Source organism: Pteropus alecto, unplaced genomic scaffold, assembly GCF_000325575.1.
Source record: "Pteropus alecto unplaced genomic scaffold, ASM32557v1 scaffold241, whole genome shotgun sequence".
Lineage (NCBI taxonomy): Eukaryota > Metazoa > Chordata > Mammalia > Chiroptera > Pteropodidae > Pteropus > Pteropus alecto.
Window position 1 is genome coordinate 30,985 of NW_006430461.1, and position 19,937 is coordinate 50,921.

Genomic DNA, 19,937 nt, shown 5'->3' on the forward strand with positions numbered 1-19,937 from the left:
AAATTTGAAACTCATACCTCTCTGATTTATTTGAGGGAGAAATTATTTCCTCTATATTTTACATTAAGAATGTTGAAGGATCTAAAGTTAGGAATTTGAACTTAAAATTGATGGCTGAATCAAGAATAGAAAGCAGAGATCTTCTCACATTCTCCAAATGATTAGCTAGAAATATAGGTGACAGTTTTTACATGGTGAACCACAAGTATATGAGGAAGCTGAAATGAAAGATTTCCAGGAAGGGAAATGAAGCATTATCTGTGGCTCTGAGAATGGAGAAAATTGGAAATTCAAACACGTACTTAGCACAATGGTTTGCTGAGAATGTCAACCAAGTTTACTTAGCCGGGCAATTAATTTTGTATCGTATGAAGACAGAATGATTGGCTTTGCCTGAGTATTCTAACAACCTTTGAACTTTCAGTTGCCTAACTTTATGTATGAACTATTTCCTTGTTTAGTTTGGGGTAGGGAAAACAATTCAGATGGTTGTTATTTCCATGCACATGATTAAATAAGTTTTGTTTATGTTCTTTCAAATGAACAAGTGATTTATTAAGAGTAAAACTTAAAGCCAGTATTTTAAATAGTCTTTATTTATAAGTTAGGAATTATTTACTTGGTATAACTAGAGGCATGACATCTCAATTCAATGGTTTCTTTGTTATAAGGTAATTCTAAATCTTAAAATTGTGCTATAGAAATAAATTTATTTATTCGTTTTATTGATTTTTTCTTTTTCTTTCTTTTCTTTTTCTTTTTCTTTTTCTTTCTTTTTTCTTTTTTTTAGGCAATGCAACCCTTGGTTGACTTCATAGATTTCAAGGACCTTGTCAGCTTACAATCCCTTATTTTTTAATTTTTTTCTCCTGCAGCACCTGATCTTCCTAGGTGGTCTCCCATCCAAGTACTAACCAGGCCCAACCCTGCTTAGCTTCCAAAATCAGATGAGATTGCACTTGTTCAGGGTACCATGGCTACAGGCAGATTTATTTGTTTTAAAGCTCAATTACAAAGGAAAATTTTATTTTGAAGGTGATGTAGGAAAGAATTGTAACACAAATGATGAAGAAAGAATTTAAAAATCAATTAAGGACAAATGCCATTACAAGAATAAGCAGAGGTATATCATAAATTTTAAGAAATGATGACAAAGATTAATAATGCATGTTGAGGTCACAATTTATAGTAAAAAGAATTGGACCATGTGGTAACCAGTTCTATGTTATTATTATTTTTTATCAGTATTGAGACTCAAACTAAGTTTAGAAGCTGTGATTGACCCCTGCTGAATTGCCTACATTTTCATATATCAAATCGTCTTGGTTTAACATAATTGCTACATAATGAAGAAATTCAAACTATCCTTGTAATTCCATATGTTTTCTATATACTTTTAATTAAAATACCTCTATTAAGACCTAGGGGATATGGCTAGTCAATCTCAAAATTTCCTTTCTGTTCAAAATAATTTTATGATTTAAAAATTTCATTTTCTCTATGAAAATCATATTTACTGAACCTTATTATTGACAACTTTATTGATTTGTTACAGTATCATTAAGATTATAATACAATCAGTAGTGAGTATTTCTTTGGTTAATATCAGTGACCATTTATTGATATTTTTTAATCTCATGTCCATTTGTGCCAAAGTCCCAGCAGATTTCCTCATTTCACAAATGCGATGGCTTAAGTTCAAATGAATAAAGTGATTGGTACCCAAAGTCACACACTGGCATAATTCGTAATGAAACCTGAGTCATGTCTGTTTGTCTTTACATAAATAGTATCCCATAAACCTCAAAGAATGTCTTCTGTAAATTATGGAGTGTCAAGATTCCTTATGAGTTTTGGCAAAAGTGATAAACTGGATACATATAGAACGGAAATTCATACTCTGATTCAACACACTGTGAAGAAATTGACTTGCAAAATGTGATTCTCTGAGTCAAGAGCAACAACACCATGAAGGTATAACTTCAGTCTGCTTTCCAAAGGTTTACTTGTACGTAGCTTTAGAATTGAAAAGTATTTCACAATGAATAAAAATTTTAAAATCTTTTTAATTGATTGAATGCATGCACTCATTTTTATTAATGTCAAGATTGGATATAATGTTCCGAATGGCTGACTTATGGAAATCATCGTGAGATTATTTAGAAAAAGGAATTATTAAAATCCATCGCATACTTATCTGAAACACTGGGATGATATCCATTAAACATAGCTTCACAATTTTAGTATTATCGTCAATATTCTCCATGAACATTTATGACCTTGATTTATGCATTATGTCTTTCCAGGGAACTGTTAATGCATTTTTACTGGGCTGGACCATGGAAGACAGGAATAATGTCACTGTGTTTATTCTGTTGGGACTATCTGAAAACAAGAACATTGAAATCTTCTGCTTTGTGTTGTTTTTATTTTGCTACAGTGCTATTTGGGTGGGAAATTTGCTCATAATGATTTCTATCACATTCTGTCCACTAACTGATCAACCCATGTATTTCTTCCTCAATTACCTCTCACTCTCTGACCTTTGCTATACATCAACAGTGATGCCCAAACTGATGACTGATTTACTGGCAAAAAGGAAGAGCATTTCATATAATAAGTGCATGGCACAGCTGTTCATCCTTCACTTCCTGGGAGGCATTGAGATCTTTATTCTCACGGGGATGGCCTATGACCGCTACGTGGCCATCTGCAAGCCCCTACATTACACCATCATCATGAACAGACAGAGGTGTAACAGGATCCTCATAGCTTGTTGTGCTGGGGGATTTATTCATTCTGCCAGTCAGTTCCTTCTCACCATCTTTTTACCGTTCTGTGGCCCCAATGTGATAGATCACTATTTCTGCGATGTGTATCCTTTGCTGAAATTAGCTTGCACCGACACATACAGAATTGGTCTCCTGGTCATTGTCAATTCAGGTCTGATTGCTTTGGTGACTTTTGTGATTTTGGTGGTGTCTTATTTTCTGATATTATACACCATCAGGGCTTACCCTGCGGAAAGCCGTACCAAAGCTCTTTCCACTTGCAGTTCTCACCTCACAGTTGTGGTCTTCTTCTTTGTACCTGTGCTCTTCATTTACATCAGACCAGCTACAACTTTTCCAGAAGATAAAGTGTTTGCTCTTTTCTACACCATCATTGCTCCCATGTTTAACCCTCTAATCTACACACTCAGAAACATGGAGATGAAGAATGCTTTGAGGAAAGTGTGGTGTCAGAAACTCTTTTTGATTGGAAGGCAAATCAACTGAAAAACACTTTCCTTCCTCATTACATACTCTAGTAAAGTGACCTTTGTTTGACTTAAGCTTATTAAACCAGGAGCTTCACTGTGTTAAAAATAATCATAGACGCTTGTGTCCATTCATTAACGATATAATTTACTTTAACATACTTTCTTTTTCTTATTTACACCTGCCCCTAATAGTTTGTGACATCATTTCATGATTGAAGTTCTCTTACACTTTCTTTGATTTTTTTAAAGCTTTTATCCAGAAGTTGGGAAAAAATTTTCTGCTTTGTGTTGTTTTTATTTTGCTACAGTGCTATTTGGGTGGGAAATTTGCTCATAATGATTTCTATCACATTCTGTCCACTAACTGATCAACCCATGTATTTCTTCCTCAATTACCTCTCACTCTCTGACCTTTGCTATACATCAACAGTGATGCCCAAACTGATGACTGATTTACTGGCAAAAAGGAAGAGCATTTCATATAATAAGTGCATGGCACAGCTGTTCATCCTTCACTTCCTGGGAGGCATTGAGATCTTTATTCTCACGGGGATGGCCTATGACCGCTACGTGGCCATCTGCAAGCCCCTACATTACACCATCATCATGAACAGACAGAGGTGTAACAGGATCCTCATAGCTTGTTGTGCTGGGGGATTTATTCATTCTGCCAGTCAGTTCCTTCTCACCATCTTTTTACCGTTCTGTGGCCCCAATGTGATAGATCACTATTTCTGCGATGTGTATCCTTTGCTGAAATTAGCTTGCACCGACACATACAGAATTGGTCTCCTGGTCATTGTCAATTCAGGTCTGATTGCTTTGGTGACTTTTGTGATTTTGGTGGTGTCTTATTTTCTGATATTATACACCATCAGGGCTTACCCTGCAGAAAGCCGTACCAAAGCTCTTTCCACTTGCAGTTCTCACCTCACAGTTGTGGTCTTCTTCTTTGTACCTGCCCTCTTCATTTACATCAGACCAGCTACAACTTTTCCAGAAGATAAAGTGTTTGCTCTTTTCTACACCATCATTGCTCCCATGTTTAACCCTCTAATCTACACACTCAGAAACATGGAGATGAAGAATGCTTTGAGGAAAGTGTGGTGTCAGAAACTCTTTTTGATTGGAAGGCAAATCAACTGAAAAACACTTTCCTTCCTCATTACATACTCTAGTAAAGTGACCTTTGTTTGACTTAAGCTTATTAAACCAGGAGCTTCACTGTGTTAAAAATAATCATAGACGCTTGTGTCCATTCATTAACGATATAATTTACTTTAACATACTTTCTTTTTCTTATTTACACCTGCCCCTAATAGTTTGTGACATCATTTCATGATTGAAGTTCTCTTACACTTTCTTTGATTTTTTTAAAGCTTTTATCCAGAAGTTGGTAACTGGTCACCTTTTTCATCTCCCCATTATCTGGTTCCATGAATGAATCTCCAAATGTACATAAGCTACAATCACATTGGGCATCCTAGACTTAGAGGGTCCATGTGATCTTTCTATCCTCCTTGCGTTCTCATCAAATTTAGCATCAGAAATTTAGAATCATATTTTCCATTCAGTTTAAGGTTTTTTTATATTCATTGCAATAAGTTAAATTGCAAAAGTTAGTGTTGTGGGATTTAAACAATAAAAATATCATTTATGTAAGAAATAATGGTTATATAAAAGTTGGAAGAATTTTTCTAATGTGGTTTTTGTAAAATAATGTTTAAAAAAATCACAAAATTTTAATAATTACAGAGACGTTTGCTTTTCAGAGCAATACGCTGCATAGACCATGAGAGTTGGCTTCACATTGTGATGTTCTGCTTGATTCTGTGTGCACTCTTCAAAGGTACAACTACAGTAGTTCTCAAATACACAGAGTCTCTGATTATTTGGTAAAAAAACAAAAATAAAAACTAGAACTCCAGGATATGAGGCCAAGGAATTCATTTCTGAATGGAGTTTGTATATGTGATTGCTTCTATTTTCTCATGATTATTTTTTATGGACATGATTATCTTTTATACCTTGAAGCCAAATAATGAGGGCTGGCTTATGTCATTTAGGTTAGCTTTAGTATCTGCTGAGTTGCTCTTCCTCTAAAATCTTTCAATGTATCAAAGTTCTTGGCCTGCCCCTCAACAAGTAAAACTTTTTACTACTTGTTAGGCTGGGACTTAGTGAACTCTAATTTTCCTGAGAGTGTGTGTGGGCATCCTTTTCACATATAAAGTGTAGTTTTTATTCTTCAGTAATGGGCTTGGTAAATTAAGTGTAATTTACCTTTAAATGAGGTAGTTCTGATGTAGTCAAAGATAAAAACTTCGTTTGTTCAATTATGTCCTGATAGTAAGGACATTAACTTATATCGAACTTATACAAAAAACTATTTGCCATCCAAACTAAGGACTCATTATATTACCTATAGAATCAAGATAGATTCAACCATTAATACTACTACCTTCAAATATGTTTTTATTGCTTTAAATGCATTGTATTTAAAATGGAATATTTAATGTATTAGATTTGCTAGTACTTTGTATAGGATTTTTTCATTCATCAGAGATATTGGTCTGTGTTTTTATTTATTTGTTTGTTTGTTTGTTTGTTTCTTTGTTTATTTATTGTAGTGTATTTTCCTTATCAGGTTTTGGAAACAGGGTAATGTTGGCCTCATAAAATTCAATTGTACACTTGTAACCTATATAATTTTATTAACCAGTGTCACCCCAATAAATTTAATAAAAAAATAAAATTTAACCCAAAGTCTCTAATCAAAGGATTTTTTAAAACTTAATCCTTTATAAAACTATTTCTCTTTATTCTTATAATTAAAGAATGTTCTTAAGTTCCCCCTAAAGATTCATAAATTGGCTTCAATTTTCTAGAAAACAGAACCTGAAGCAAAATTTATGCACCAACATTTTATTCAGAAATGTAATTCGAGAGAAATAGGTGTGAGGGAATGTGGCAGTGACACGTAGAGGGAAGTAGATCCAATACAAAGGATGGCATTACAGAGCTAGCTTCAACTTCACACCAAACATAGCATTTTGCAAAAGATGAATAGGCTTCAAATCATTGGCTTCTTTTGCCCACATCTTTCGTTGCACCAAACTTTCTTTATGGCATTTTTCATTTCCATGTTTCTAAGTGTGTAGATAAGAGGATTGAGCATGGGGACAATAATTGTGTAGAAGAGTGTAAACACTTTATCTTCTGGTAAAGTTGTGGCAGGCCTAATGTAAACAAAGATGACAGGTGCAAAGAACAGAATCACAACTGTGACATGAGAACTGCAAGTGGAAAGTGCTTTGTGGCGGCATTCTGCAGAATAGGCTCTCACATTATACAATATCATAAAGTAGGAAGCCATCAAAACCACGAAGATCACCAGTCCCATCAGGCCAGAATTGGCAATGACTAAGAAACCCATTTTGTGTGTATCAGTGCAGGCCAGTTTCAACAAAGGGTATACGTCACAGAAATAATGATCTATTTCATTGGGGCCACAGAAAGGTAAACCAATCGTAAGAAGAAACAGGCCCAAGGAATGCAGAAACCCCCCTGCACATGATGCTATGAGAATTGCATTACGCCTTTGCCTGTTCATGATAATGGCATAGTGGAGGGGTTTGCAGATGGCCACATAGCGGTCATAGGCCATGCCAGTGAGGATGAAGACCTCGATCCCCCCAAAGAAGTGTGTGGTGAAAAGCTGTGTCATACAGTTTTTGTAGGAAATGACCTTCCTCTCTGACAATAAGTCGGTCATTAGTTTGGGTGTCACAGTAGATGTGTAGAAGAGGTCTGAGAGTGAGAGGTAATTAAGGAAGAAGTACATGGGCTGGTCAATCAGCTGGCTGCATGTGATAGAAATCATGATAATCAAATTTCCTAACCAAATAGCTATGTAGCAGAGTAAGAAAAATAAGAAGCAGAGGATCTGGACTTTTTTATTCTTAGAAAGTCCCAAGAGAATAAATTCAGTAATATTATTCCTATTTTCCATGCTCTGAAGCTCCAGAAAGTTTTCTGAAAATATAAAAGAATTAAAACAAGTAATTGACGAGAAAATGGAAATATATTATCTAATTAAAATGGCATTAATGCATTTTTTAAGACCGAAGCCATTTTGAGATCCATCGAAGTCACTCTTTCTTTTAACAAAGTTCTTTTAAATGTCTAGTCTCAGTAGTTTCCTAGGAGCGATATGGCAACAGAAGCAGATTGGACTTTGGGTGGTGAACACACAATGCAGTATATAGATAATATATTACTGAAGCCTATATAATTTAATTAATCAATGTCATCTCAAAAAATTTAATTAAAAATATTATTATAAAAAGAACCAAGGATACAGTGCTGAATGAGACAAAAATCCTAGCTTTTGTATAATTTAATTTTTTTTTTTTGTTAGGAAGCAGGAAATGATTCTGATCAAGAATAAAAAAATTAAATATTTCCAACAGTTTTAAGTATGGTGAACATATAATGTGCCATTTAAACTGGAGAATTTTGAATGAAACAGCATCATTTGTAATTACACTATGATAATGGGTATAAACCATGACTTTCCAGGGAGAACCAAGCTATATGTTTCACACTGATGATGAGTCCTCCTCACCAATATGTGGCTGAAAACTGCTTTGTGTATTTTGTAAGAATATTTAGCACAATTAACTAGAAAAATAAATTTGAGGTAAATTTGTAAATGATGAATTATTTGAATATGTTATTTTGATTATCCAATTACATGTTTATTTGTAAAGCAACTCCTTACTCTACCACCAATTTACAATAAATCTTATAATTCTAACTTTTAAAAAATAAATTTGAATTTTAGTCATGGAAGAAATAGAAAAATTCAGATCAGTATTAGAAGGTACATAGCAGTGAATAAATAAAAATAAGTTGATAACAATAGCAAATAATAATGATTAAATTATTATTAAGAAGGTACTATTTTAATTTTTACATACATTAACATATTATGTGCTCAGTGAATCCCATTAAATATTATCCTTACCTTCACAAAGCACTGAATCGATCAGTAATGAATTTGAGCTCACACCTCTAGTGGCAATCTGTACTGTTTTTATACCCTTGTAGACTCAATTTTGAACCTGTGCTCTTAAATACAATGTTATGTTACTTTTTGGAACTGTGGAAATCTTCAAAAAATTTTGATAAAAAACTATGTGTGGGAACTATTGGAGAAGTGTTTACTAAGTAAATGGTTGTGGCATTTATACCAGTAGAAAGCCAGAAGAAATGATTTTAGATCATTCTTGATTTGATCATTTTCAAATAAAGTAAAACAAGTTTAAACATCATCGATACCTTTGCCTTTTATATTAAATTAAATGCATTCTATGTAGGCAAAATTAAAGAGGCATATGGTTGAAAAATAGTTTTTTTACTTTTTTCAACTTTAGAATTATTATTAGTCAGTGCTGCTTCTTTATAAGAAAAATTTATATGAAGTTAAAAAATTTTTCAGTTTATCTTCAGTTGTGTTATATCCAAAAGAAATTATTTAAATATTTAAGTATATATTGTTAACAATGGTTATTTCATGATGATTAGACGATAGAGATTTTAATTTTCCAAATTATATCCTTCTTTATTTTCCATTTTTTGAAACCATGAACTTGTATTTATTTTTAGAAAAAAGAAAATATTTTATAAAAAAGTATATTTTACATAACTAGTAATTATGTTTCAAATTATTTAGAAATTGCCTTTGTGTGTATGAATGTCTATTTTTCCTTTAAATGTAGTTTAAAATACTAAAAAATTGTGCGCACTAGAGTCTGAAGCCCACTTCTAATTTTCAGTAAGAAAACTAAGACCAAGAGCTCAAATCACATCATTTATTCCTAAATGAGAACTTACTGAGGAAAAAAAAGTGAATTGAGTTTTTATTAGGTTTCTTTTAGTTGAATAATTGATGAACCTGGAAATACTGTTCAGATTTGGTAAATAAGTAGAAATATCTCAATTCTATTTGTCAATAATATCAAAGATCTTGCAATGTTAGACAAATTGGATAAGGACTCTGAAAATTTCAAAGCACACGATTTTGAACATTGTCATGAGACTGTGACACAGAGCAGGGTGTGACCACAATAAGAACAACATACATCTATTTTAAAAATGCCCCATTTTTTCCTACTTATCTACTTTTTCAAAATAAGTAAACCTTCAGAAAAATAATTTAAGTTAAATTTATTAGGATGACTGGTTAGTAATATGCTATAGATTTAAGTGTACAGTTCTATAATACATCATCTGTATATTGCGTTGTGTGTTCACCACCCAAAGTCAAATCTCCTTCCATTCTCATATTTTGGACCCCCTTTTCTGTTTTTTAACTCCCACCTCCCCTCTTCACCTTCTGTGAGATATAAGACTGAAAGCAACAAAAGAACAAGACGAACAAACAAAAACTCATAGACGCAGACAACGGTTTAGTGGTTACCACAGGGAAAGGACAGAAAAGTAATTTGAATTACAACGCAATAATATTTGCCTAGGTTGAAAATATTATACAGAGAGGGGGACTCCTCTAATTTCAAAATAATTCCCTTAAACATGATACAATAAAAATAAAATAACTTGCTTTGCTTAATCATTTTCTCCCATAGCTTCTTCTCTTCTGGAGAATGCACTCACACAAGATGGCATAAATCTATAAAAACAAAACAAAACAAAACAAAAACCCAAACCTTAATCTCTTTATAGTCTCTCAAATGGAAGCATTTATACTTACATTCCAAGTAATTATGTAGTAAATGCACTGTAGACAAGAGACCTAGATTTTTCTCCCAATCAGTTATTTAATTGTTCATTCCTTAAGATTTCGGGCTCCCATCTGTAAAATAAAGGAGCTGGATTAGATAATCTCCCCAGATTCTGATAGTGTGGGACTCTTGATTCTTTATTAGTTTGGAGAAAATATGTGTTTGCTTCCCTCCAGCCTCTCCCGCTTCATTGGATGCATTAAAACCTTGGAAAATATAGTATTGGCAAGTTCATCACCATTTCTGTACCTGGGTTTCCTTCTCAGTAAAACCAAGAAAATGTTACTATTTCCATATAGGGTGTTTATTTGAATTAAATAAGTTGGTAATGTGAATTTTCTTCTAACAGTGCCTGGAAAGTACTACACATTGAGTAATTGTTAGCCACTTTCAAAGTTACTAAATGTAAGATCAAGGCCCTAGAGGAAATGTAACATCTACAGGGCAGGAGTTATACCTTATACTATCTCTCTCTTCACAGTATTGGAAATATCAGAAACTTTTTGAGATAAATCTTAGTTTGGAACAGAACTCTAAATGTTAAAATTCAAGATTCTTCATCTCCTTGAACATTTTCTCTCCTTCTTCCATAAAATGAGAATTGCAATGCTTAATTTACAGGATGTCTGTGGAATTCAAATAAAATTACATATATGCAGTGCACTGCTCAAAACATACTAGTTCCTCCTGCTTCCTCTCTGGAACCCCCATGGTGTTATGCATTTAGCAGGTACTCACAATATTCCAATAGGAGTGGATCCTCGTAATTAAGACGATGTGAGATAGGATCCTGGCTCCAAAATTCACTTGAAACATAATTTTGGGCAAACTATGCAAGCTCGATTTCTTCACCTATAAAATGTGTAATACAATAATTAACTGTGAAGTCTGTATAAAGATGTTATGAGTTTATTTATATAAAAGCTTAGGATTGAACCTGGCATATAGATGAAACATTTAATAAATATATTTCTCAATATTATACATATTTGTTATATCAGAGGACATAAATAAAAATTAAGAATAATGTCATCTTATCATTCTTCTTACAAGTTTTGAATAGCTTATTAAAATATATAATATTTCAACAGGGATAGATAAAAGAAGATAGATAAGACATAGCCTAGCTGCCCTGCCATGAAAAATCTGTTCTTTCTTACTTGAAGCGTGGCGTTTCTCACATTGGGGAAAAATTCTCTCATTAAACAAAATCTTTTCCTCTTGGTCATAAGTTAGCTGACCTTCTCCCCACACACCTGAAGGTAAGCTTCATGCTTATGCCCATTATTTAATGCATTTTCCCCTTTGAATTTATTGATCCTGCCCAAATTACATGGACGTTCATATTCCCCTTTTATCTTTAAAAAATTCTCTATATTAAACTCAGATAAAAGAAACATATCCAATAGATATTAGGCATTTGCGTAGATTGATTAAAAATTCGACCTTCTTTTTTGCTTCTTCAGTCTTAGAATCGTACTGGTACTTTGCTTCTTAATTATTTTGTGTTCGCTTCCTTCACTGAAATTCTGCTCACTGACCTGTTGGGTTGGTACATGCACCTTCATATTTAACTTTTCTCTATCACGATGGAAATGGAGAACTAATCGTATGATTAACTTCATGAAATTTTAAAATAAAGCAAAACAAATAAATCTAGTAATATTTTGATGCTTAGATTTATGGCACTGCTTACTTGAGTAGCTAATAAACAGATTTAAAGTTCATCATAGCTAGTTATAAATGGAAGGGAAGGTGCCAACTTTCCCAAAATATTAAAAATAGCATTTTTAATGATTCTGGTTTCTTTCCATGTAAAGGCTTATTAGCAGAATTAGATCATAAATACAATCTGAATGATTCAAAAATGCTTTTTTAAGGAAAATGACTAATACATTTATGAACTGTATTTAACTTACCAGCTACTTAACTCATCGAGGGTTTCTTATAAACTGAGGCTTCACACATAAGATAAAGTCAGAGTAATAAAAAATTAACATTGCTGTTCAGTAATAAATCTCAGATCATATTAAGACTTATGAGAGAACTCTTGTGAATTCCATCAGTAAATATCTATTTGGAAAATTAACCAAAGTTGAGATTATCTTTTAATAGCTATTTTTCCATTTCTAAAGAAGAAAATAGTATCTCCTTGACATTTACCTCTGAATCTAGAGAAATAATATGTATATATTCTTTTTGATATCAAATTAGCATCTAAAGTGAATTCTGAGAAAGCATGTTATATAGAATCACTCTCAGTATCTCTGAGGGTTTAGAAATTTCCCATCAGTATACTTTGCCAAAGACATAAATCATCGCTTAAATTTTTCCCTAAGAAATACTTAATCAAAGTCAATAATTATTTCCTTATTGCATCAGGGTCCAAAGCACTGAGATTAGACATGGGACATGGGAGCTATGAGGAAACATTAGATGTGATGTTCAGATGTCAGGACAGAGTAGGATCAAGTGAATGAGGGATGCTGAGGTAAACTGAAATAGAAAATACCAGAAAACCTAACAGCCAGTGTTAAAAGTACAGAATGTAGACAGAAGATTTCAGATTTAGTTCTTCCCAGAAAACAAGCTTGTCAGGGTATTGGAATTTCTAATGGATGCCTAGAAAAGACTGCTTTCCTTTACAACTGCTCTTTTAGCGAATCCATCTTTCCTATGGATTCTCTTACCATATGTGCAGGTAGCTTATGTATTAACCTCTGTATGGCAAACTCCTATATAAAAATATATTATTTTTTCCCGATTAAAATTTTATAGGTGTTTGTTATAGAAAGTTTAAAAAATGTAGAGAACTATAACAAAAAATGGTCTCGTTCAATCATTCATTTAAATATACTTACCGTCACCTACATCTAAAAAGTCTGTCGTGGATACAGCTCAGTGTACAGAATGCATATATTGGGGGGCAAAACAGACATCGTCTTTGCCTTTAATGAGCCTAGAGTCTAAAGGAAGAGGCAGACAATAAACAGAAAAACAAACAAAAGTATAATTACAAATATTATATTAAAAAAACACAGGGTACAATTAGTCTTTTGCTTTTTAATTTTTTAAATCAGCATTCCTGGCTACATATATATTTTTAAATTTATTTTTCAATTGCAGTTGGCATAAATATTATATTAGTTTCAGGTGTACAATATAGTGATTAACATTTATATACCTTATGAAGTGTTCACCTCGATAAGTCAAATATCTGCCTGACACCATACATAATTATTACAATATCATCGAGCGTATTCCCTATGCTGTCCTTTACATCCCTGTGGCTATTTTGTAACTACCAATTTGTACTTCTTAATTCCTTTCACCTTTCTCACCTAACTCTCACCCATCTGTCAACCATCAGTTTGTTCTCTGTATCTTTGAGTGTCTTTGTTTTGATTATTTTGTTTTTTGGATTTCACATATAAGTTAAATCACATGTTATTTGTCTTTCTCTGCCTGACTTATTTCACTCAGCATAATACCTTCTAGGTTCATCCATATTGTTGTAAATGGTAAGATTTCATTCTTTTTATGGTTGAGTAATATTCCATTGTACATATGTACCACATCTTTATCCATTCATCTATTGATGGACACCTACATTGCTTCCATTTCTTGGCTATTATAAATAATGCTGCAGTGAACATAAGGATGCATATATATCCAGAGACAGTTCTTTTTATTTTTGATAAATATTCCTCTATTTATAGGCAACTTCCAATTCATAGGGTTATCTTCCTCACAGTGATGCAAAAAAATGTGGGTTATTTATTTGCTTTTCCTCGTCTGAATGGTTGTTGGGACAATAGATGGAAAAATTAAATTTTAGGTGGTATTACCTTAAGGTTCTTTTCTGGGCCTGTTGAGTGGAATGCTTAATTTCATTTTATTCCTATCAATATGCAATACCATATAATTTCTTTTGATAATAGACTTAAGTATATATCACACAGTAATTTTGTAATCATGGTCTATATTATTTTTTTGTCATTTTTAATGGCATACGTTTATATTTGAAATGGAATGACTTATTTTTTGATAAAACATTGTTATTAATTTATACTTTGATTTATTTGTATTTAAGGAATGTTATTTACTTTAATCATTTTATTAACTTTATTGTGTTTTACTCATGGGTTAAAATATAATCAATTTTTATAACAGTTCAGGTGCAATTAAAAAAATTATATTCCTTATTACTGGAGTTCTGTGAGATATACGTGATCATATTGCTTGATATTATAGATTTAGTTACTAAGCGTTGGTTATTTTCTTTAGTCTTGATCGAGAATATCTGTATTTCTCCTCTCATCTCCTATAGTTTCTACTTAGTGAAAATTCTTGCTTTGACATTGTGTATATATGGCTAAATAACTGCTATATCTTCATTGTGGATTCTAGCTTCTGAAACATTGTGTTTGCTTCTTTTAATGCTGTTAAAGCTTTGAGGTCTGCATTCTCTTTTTTCACATGTCATCATTTTAAAGTCTTGTTTCTTTTTCTTGTTATTGACTTTGTCTAATACCTTTATCATCTATCTATCTATCTATCTATCTATCTATCTATCTATCTATCTATCTATCTATCTATCTTAACATGCATTTAAAAAAGGGCATGCGCAGCACCACAAGTTCTAACAAAATGAGCATACGTGTGTAACCAGCATAGAGATCAAAAATCAGGACATTAACATAACTCAGAAGCATACTTGATCTTTTTTTCATTTACCAGTCTCCTTTCATGCAAATAAAATTATTATTCAAACTTGTAACACTAATATTTTACCTGTTTTCAACTTTATATAAGTAAAACTATAACAATATGCTTTTATGTGTCTGGCTTTTTTTTTTTTTTATCAGCATTAGGTTAATAATATTCATTCATTTAGTTGTTTGAAAATTTCTTTATTCTCTTCCTTGTACACTATTCACTGTATGAATATATGCCAAAGTTTATACATAAAAATGTTGATGGCTTTCTAAGTGTTTTTGCTTTTGCTTTTTATTTCTTTGGTATCATGAATAGTGGCATTATCAATCATCTTGCCATATTGTTTGATGAACTTAAGGAAATATTTTTGTGAGGTATAGACCTGGGTAAATTTTCTAGTAAGTTATGCATGTGTTCATCTATTTTTAGATATTGTAAAAATACATACAAAGGAAATTATCTCTAAAGAAAGCTCATACAGGTATAATAATATAATGTTTTCAGTAAAATAGATAAAGAGAATTATTCATAATGTTATAAGGATTTACCTAATAAAGAGATTACAATTCAAATGTCCATGCACTCAATACTAGATCTTCAAAATAGGTAAGGAAAAAAATGCAGAGCTATGAGAATAAATAGACAAGACTTTCATTATCTTGGGAGAATTTACCATACTTGTCCAATTGATGAATAAACAAATGATACAATGCCTAAGGATATAGAAATTCTAAATAACATAATATGTTTGACCTAGTTAATGTTTATAAAATATGAGTCCCAACAAAACTAGCATACACATGTTTTTCAGTGCACATAGAAAATTTACCACAATTGATCATTTGCTGGATTATAAAGTAAGCCACATGTTTCAAAGAACTCAAGTCATTCAGAATATTTTCCATGACAACAATAAAATTAATTTAGAAATCACTAACTTATTTTTTAATTTTAGCTTTACTGGATCTCTTATGAGTTTCACATGTACATATCAGTGTTGGGTTTAACTTTGTCATTAAATCTATATAATCAATATATGCTGTTTCAGTTTGGTAATGTTTTATGTCACATATGTAATATTTTATATCCTGTACCTGCACACATATGTACGTATGTGTATATATGACACTTTTCTGTGTTGTGTCATATACATAAATAACTTTTCATCATTTAGATTCTTTTCTTTGCTCTTTGTTTTTAAGAAGGTTTGCATTTTTGAGAAGATTTTTATCTTTATATCAATATTTCTCTATATTATTAATCTCCTTTTAATTTATGCATTTATTATAAATGAATTGAAAAAAATTGTTAATACTCTTTATTCCCAAACTGTTTGATTGTGTAAGTGACCAAGATCCAAAACTGAAACACATTATTCCTAGCTCAAAATTAGTAAATGGGAAGACAAAGGTAAAAATTAAAGGCGAGTCGATGTTTGAATGTGGTCAAATAATTTACCATCTTTGGACATTTACTTCATTATCCCTGAAAGAAAAGGGTGTGGAATGAGTGATCTTCAAGGTATATTCAAACTATGAACATCCTGTTTTCCACTTGTTTTTCTGTTACTCTATTTAAAGTATTTAGTACACTGGGATTTTAGTGTCTTGATTTCAATTATGGTATCACCCTGCCATCTAGTGGATATTTCATTTGTAGTACTTTGAAAGAAATCCAGACTTTCTGCTATGATTTTTGCAGAGAGGTTTTATACTGAACGGTATGAAAAAAAAAATCTACTGATTACTATGTAATTTGATTGAGCATAAGATCACAAATAGATGAGAACTTAAGTTGCAATATTAAGGAAAATTAAAGCCAATACTTTTTTCTTATTATGTCAAGCTAGAATAAACTTCAAAAAAACAAAACAAAACAAAAAGTTGCCTTTTGTATAATAAGAAATAATACTGAACTGGAAACTAAGATATCCATATCAGGTTTACCTTAATCTTTTAATGTTTTCTGAAATATATGCCTTACAGGAGACTCAGCTTAGATCAGAGGAAGATAAAGAAAATTGCCAGTAATCATATTAATTGAGTTATCCTAGACATAAAGTACTAGTCATAAACATACACTTTATACTTTCCATTCTCAAAGATTCTCTATGTCTATGTCTGTTTGTGTCTTCATATCATCTATCTATCGATTGATTGATCGATCTATCTATCATCTATCTATCTATATCTATCTATCATCTATCATCTATCTATTTAGCTATCCTCTATCTACCTACCTGCTTATCTATCTATCATCTGTCTGTGTCTTCATATCATCTATCTATCGATCGATCAATTGATCGATCGATCTATCATCTATCTATCATCTATCTATTTAGCTATCATCTATCTACCTACCTGCTTATCTATCTATCATCTGTCTATAATCATCATCATCATCATCGTCATCATCTATCTAATTATCTTCTATCTATCTATCTATCTATCTATCTATCTATCTATTTATCATCTATCATCAGTAATCTATCATCGATTATCTATCATACTGAACTTGGAAAGCTATTTCATATTGCTATCATCAGTCATCTATCATCGATTATCTATCATACTGAACTTGGAAAGCTATTTCATATTGCATTTCTTATTTTTCATCGTGTGCCCTATTTATATACCCGTATGTGCTTCCATGAATAGTCTTATTTAAGACAAGAGTTAATAAAGCTTGAATTAAACCAAATTCTCATTGATTATGAAGGTTAGAGTATGCCTATTTAATCACTTTACTAGTTACTTTTATTGGATAGGTAGTTAAACCAACCTGTTAGATATGTATACATTCTGAGTTTTAAGAAGCATAAAGATAATTTGAAAACATAGTAGCTTGAGAAGACCAAAAATGAAGTGAGCTTTTTGAATGCTCTATACAAATATCAAGATGAGTCACAGAATATGAAAAATGCAGAGAGACATTGTGGAGTTTTATCGTTTCTGCGTTTGTCCTCAAGAGTCACCCCCTTCCTTTCACTTAAATTGAAGTGTAATCTTTATAGCCCCTCTTATAACCAATTAGTGAAACTGAGCAACTCAGGGACTGTAAGAGTCATTTCTCCAATTTTGTTTTTGAACACTATGGACAGAAAACCCTTTCTTTTTATTGTTCTGAAAATGTTTTTCCTGTGGTTTTTAAAATAATGGAATTTATTATTACTCTTGAAGACAGGGAAAACAAGACCAGCCTTTCACATTTAGCCTTGAAATATTTGAAGACATTAGTAGAGCTCCCTCTTGGTCTTTCTTCTGCATTACAGACATCTTCAGACTCTCGACTGGTTTATTAGATGCTGGATGCTCTAATTTTCATATATAATATCACTGTTGATTACTTGACATTGCAAGGTACCTATACAATTATCATTAGTTATTGGAAAAAATAGGCTTACCTGTAATGAGATGCTTTCAGAAATATAATGCTCCCTTCCAAACTAAAATGATAATGGAACTTACCTCTTTCTGTCTATATAAACTATTAATGTAACCAAATTGAATTCTATGGTTATAAAGTTAGAACTAAATCAATTACATTCACAATACCTATGCTTTTTTACAACCACAACCTCTTCATTATTCCACACTTGTCCTGGAACCCTGTTGCAGGCTTCAACAACCAACACTGTTCCATCTGCATTGCTTACACAGTTAGGCTTCCTTAATCCCAACCTTATCTCATACTGCTATGTAAAACCTTATTTCTAATTGATAGAAACATGAACATCCAAATTCCTACCTTGGCTCAGACTATTTTCTTTGCTTAAAAAGTCATTTGTGTTTCTTTCTTATATCTGTAATATATTTAACATTATAGTTTGGCCCAAATTTCAAAGTCTTATGATTCTGCCAATCAGGAAATACCTTGGACATTATTCAATGATCTCTACTTTTGAAGAGTACCCCCTAATACTCTTGACAAAAGCTTAAAGTAAAAAACTAAACAAAAGAAACAAACAAAAAATTAATGCTTAGTGATGATGCAGAAAAATGCAATATCTTTTAAAGCAAACTATTGTTTCTCCAACTATACTATAATTACATTATAATAATCACATTATTATAAGCCTGGTTCCTGTATTGCTACTAGGTTCCTGATTTACTATTCAAAGGACATCTGCCCACTGATCTGGAAATAATTTTGAACCTTGCACAATTAAGGAATAAATTTCTATTTCATGAGTCAACCAACTATAAGCCACAAATCAATTCTGGTCTATTGTGTTTTTATACATAAAATATTGGAACGGAGCCATGCCCATTGATTTATGTATTGCCTATGACTGCATTCATGCTATGACATACATAATTGAATAGTTGAGATTAAGTATAAATGGCCCACAAAGCCTAAAATATTTACAATATGACTCTTTACAGTAAAAGTTTGCTGACATCTATTCTATTAAATCAGGTAACTGAGATTGAGAGATTTTTGTATCAAGATATGGCAGCTACTTAAATAATATATATTATTTTTTCAAACTCAGTAATAAACATAAGCATTGAGTAGCACCGTGCTCATATTTCGAAGAGTGCAACTATGCAAATCGTATAATTTTAAGGAAATCAGTGGTTTTCATAGAAAACGAAGTTCCCAATAGAATGTTAAAAAAGATAAACAATAGAACTATAATACACTTATTGCATAAATTTTATATCAAGATACATAGTGATAAATATATCTTCACATAGAGGAGGAAATTTAGAAATAGAACAACAGTAATTCTCTCTGGATTGTTGCCCAATAGCTGATTTTTCTTTTGTACATTTCTGTATTTTGTAGGTATTTAAAGACCAAATATATTAAACCTGTTTTAACATTTTAAAAAGATTGATAGATTAAAGTCAATGATGAAAATTTTCCCCAACCTTTAGAAGAAATTACATACAACCAAAATATCGTATGAGACATTGCTTCATCTAATTGCTCTATTTGTGGCCGATATTCTCCAGGGCTAACATCCCTAAGGTCTTGGCGGCATATATGTGTGACACAGTTTGGTGTTAGGATTCAGCTTTTTGGCCTGCCTTTCTCTCTGTCATCTCTAAGTTTCTTTATAGTACATTAGAGAAAAAAGTCATTTCTGTTACGTATTCATTGCAATATACTATAGACTCGTTACTATTTTAGGAGGTTTGTTA

The 19,937-nt window shown here is 32.0% G+C and overlaps 2 protein-coding genes and 1 pseudogene across 2 annotated transcripts; 1 reads left to right on the forward strand and 2 right to left on the reverse strand.

Annotated features, from left to right (window-relative positions):
• Positions 1 to 866: 866 nt before the first annotated feature.
• Positions 867 to 985, reverse strand: LOC112480271 (annotated as a pseudogene).
• Positions 986 to 2,339: 1,354 nt separating this feature from the next.
• On the forward strand, positions 2,340 to 4,408 carry LOC102896396 (olfactory receptor 4P4). The gene is made up of 2 exons (XM_006904846.1): positions 2,340 to 3,265; positions 3,526 to 4,408. Exons 1-2 carry the CDS (start codon positions 2,340 to 2,342, stop codon positions 4,406 to 4,408), a joined length of 1,809 nt encoding a protein of 602 aa, XP_006904908.1.
• Positions 4,409 to 6,335: 1,927 nt separating this feature from the next.
• On the reverse strand, positions 6,336 to 7,274 carry LOC102896652 (olfactory receptor 4P4). The gene has a single exon (XM_006904847.2). It carries the CDS (start codon positions 7,272 to 7,274, stop codon positions 6,336 to 6,338), a length of 939 nt encoding a protein of 312 aa, XP_006904909.1.
• Positions 7,275 to 19,937: the final 12,663 nt, after the last annotated feature.

Excerpts from the sequence above, each read along its gene's own strand:
- LOC102896396 (XM_006904846.1), top strand. The coding sequence starts at position 2,340 with ATGGAAGACAGGAATAATGTCACTGTGTTTATTCTGTTGGGACTATCT. Across the intron at positions 3,266-3,525 it reads AAACTCTTTTTGATTGGAAG|TTGGGAAAAAATTTTCTGCT; the intron begins GCAAATCAACTG and ends TTTATCCAGAAG.
- LOC102896652 (XM_006904847.2), bottom strand. The coding sequence starts at position 7,274 with ATGGAAAATAGGAATAATATTACTGAATTTATTCTCTTGGGACTTTCT.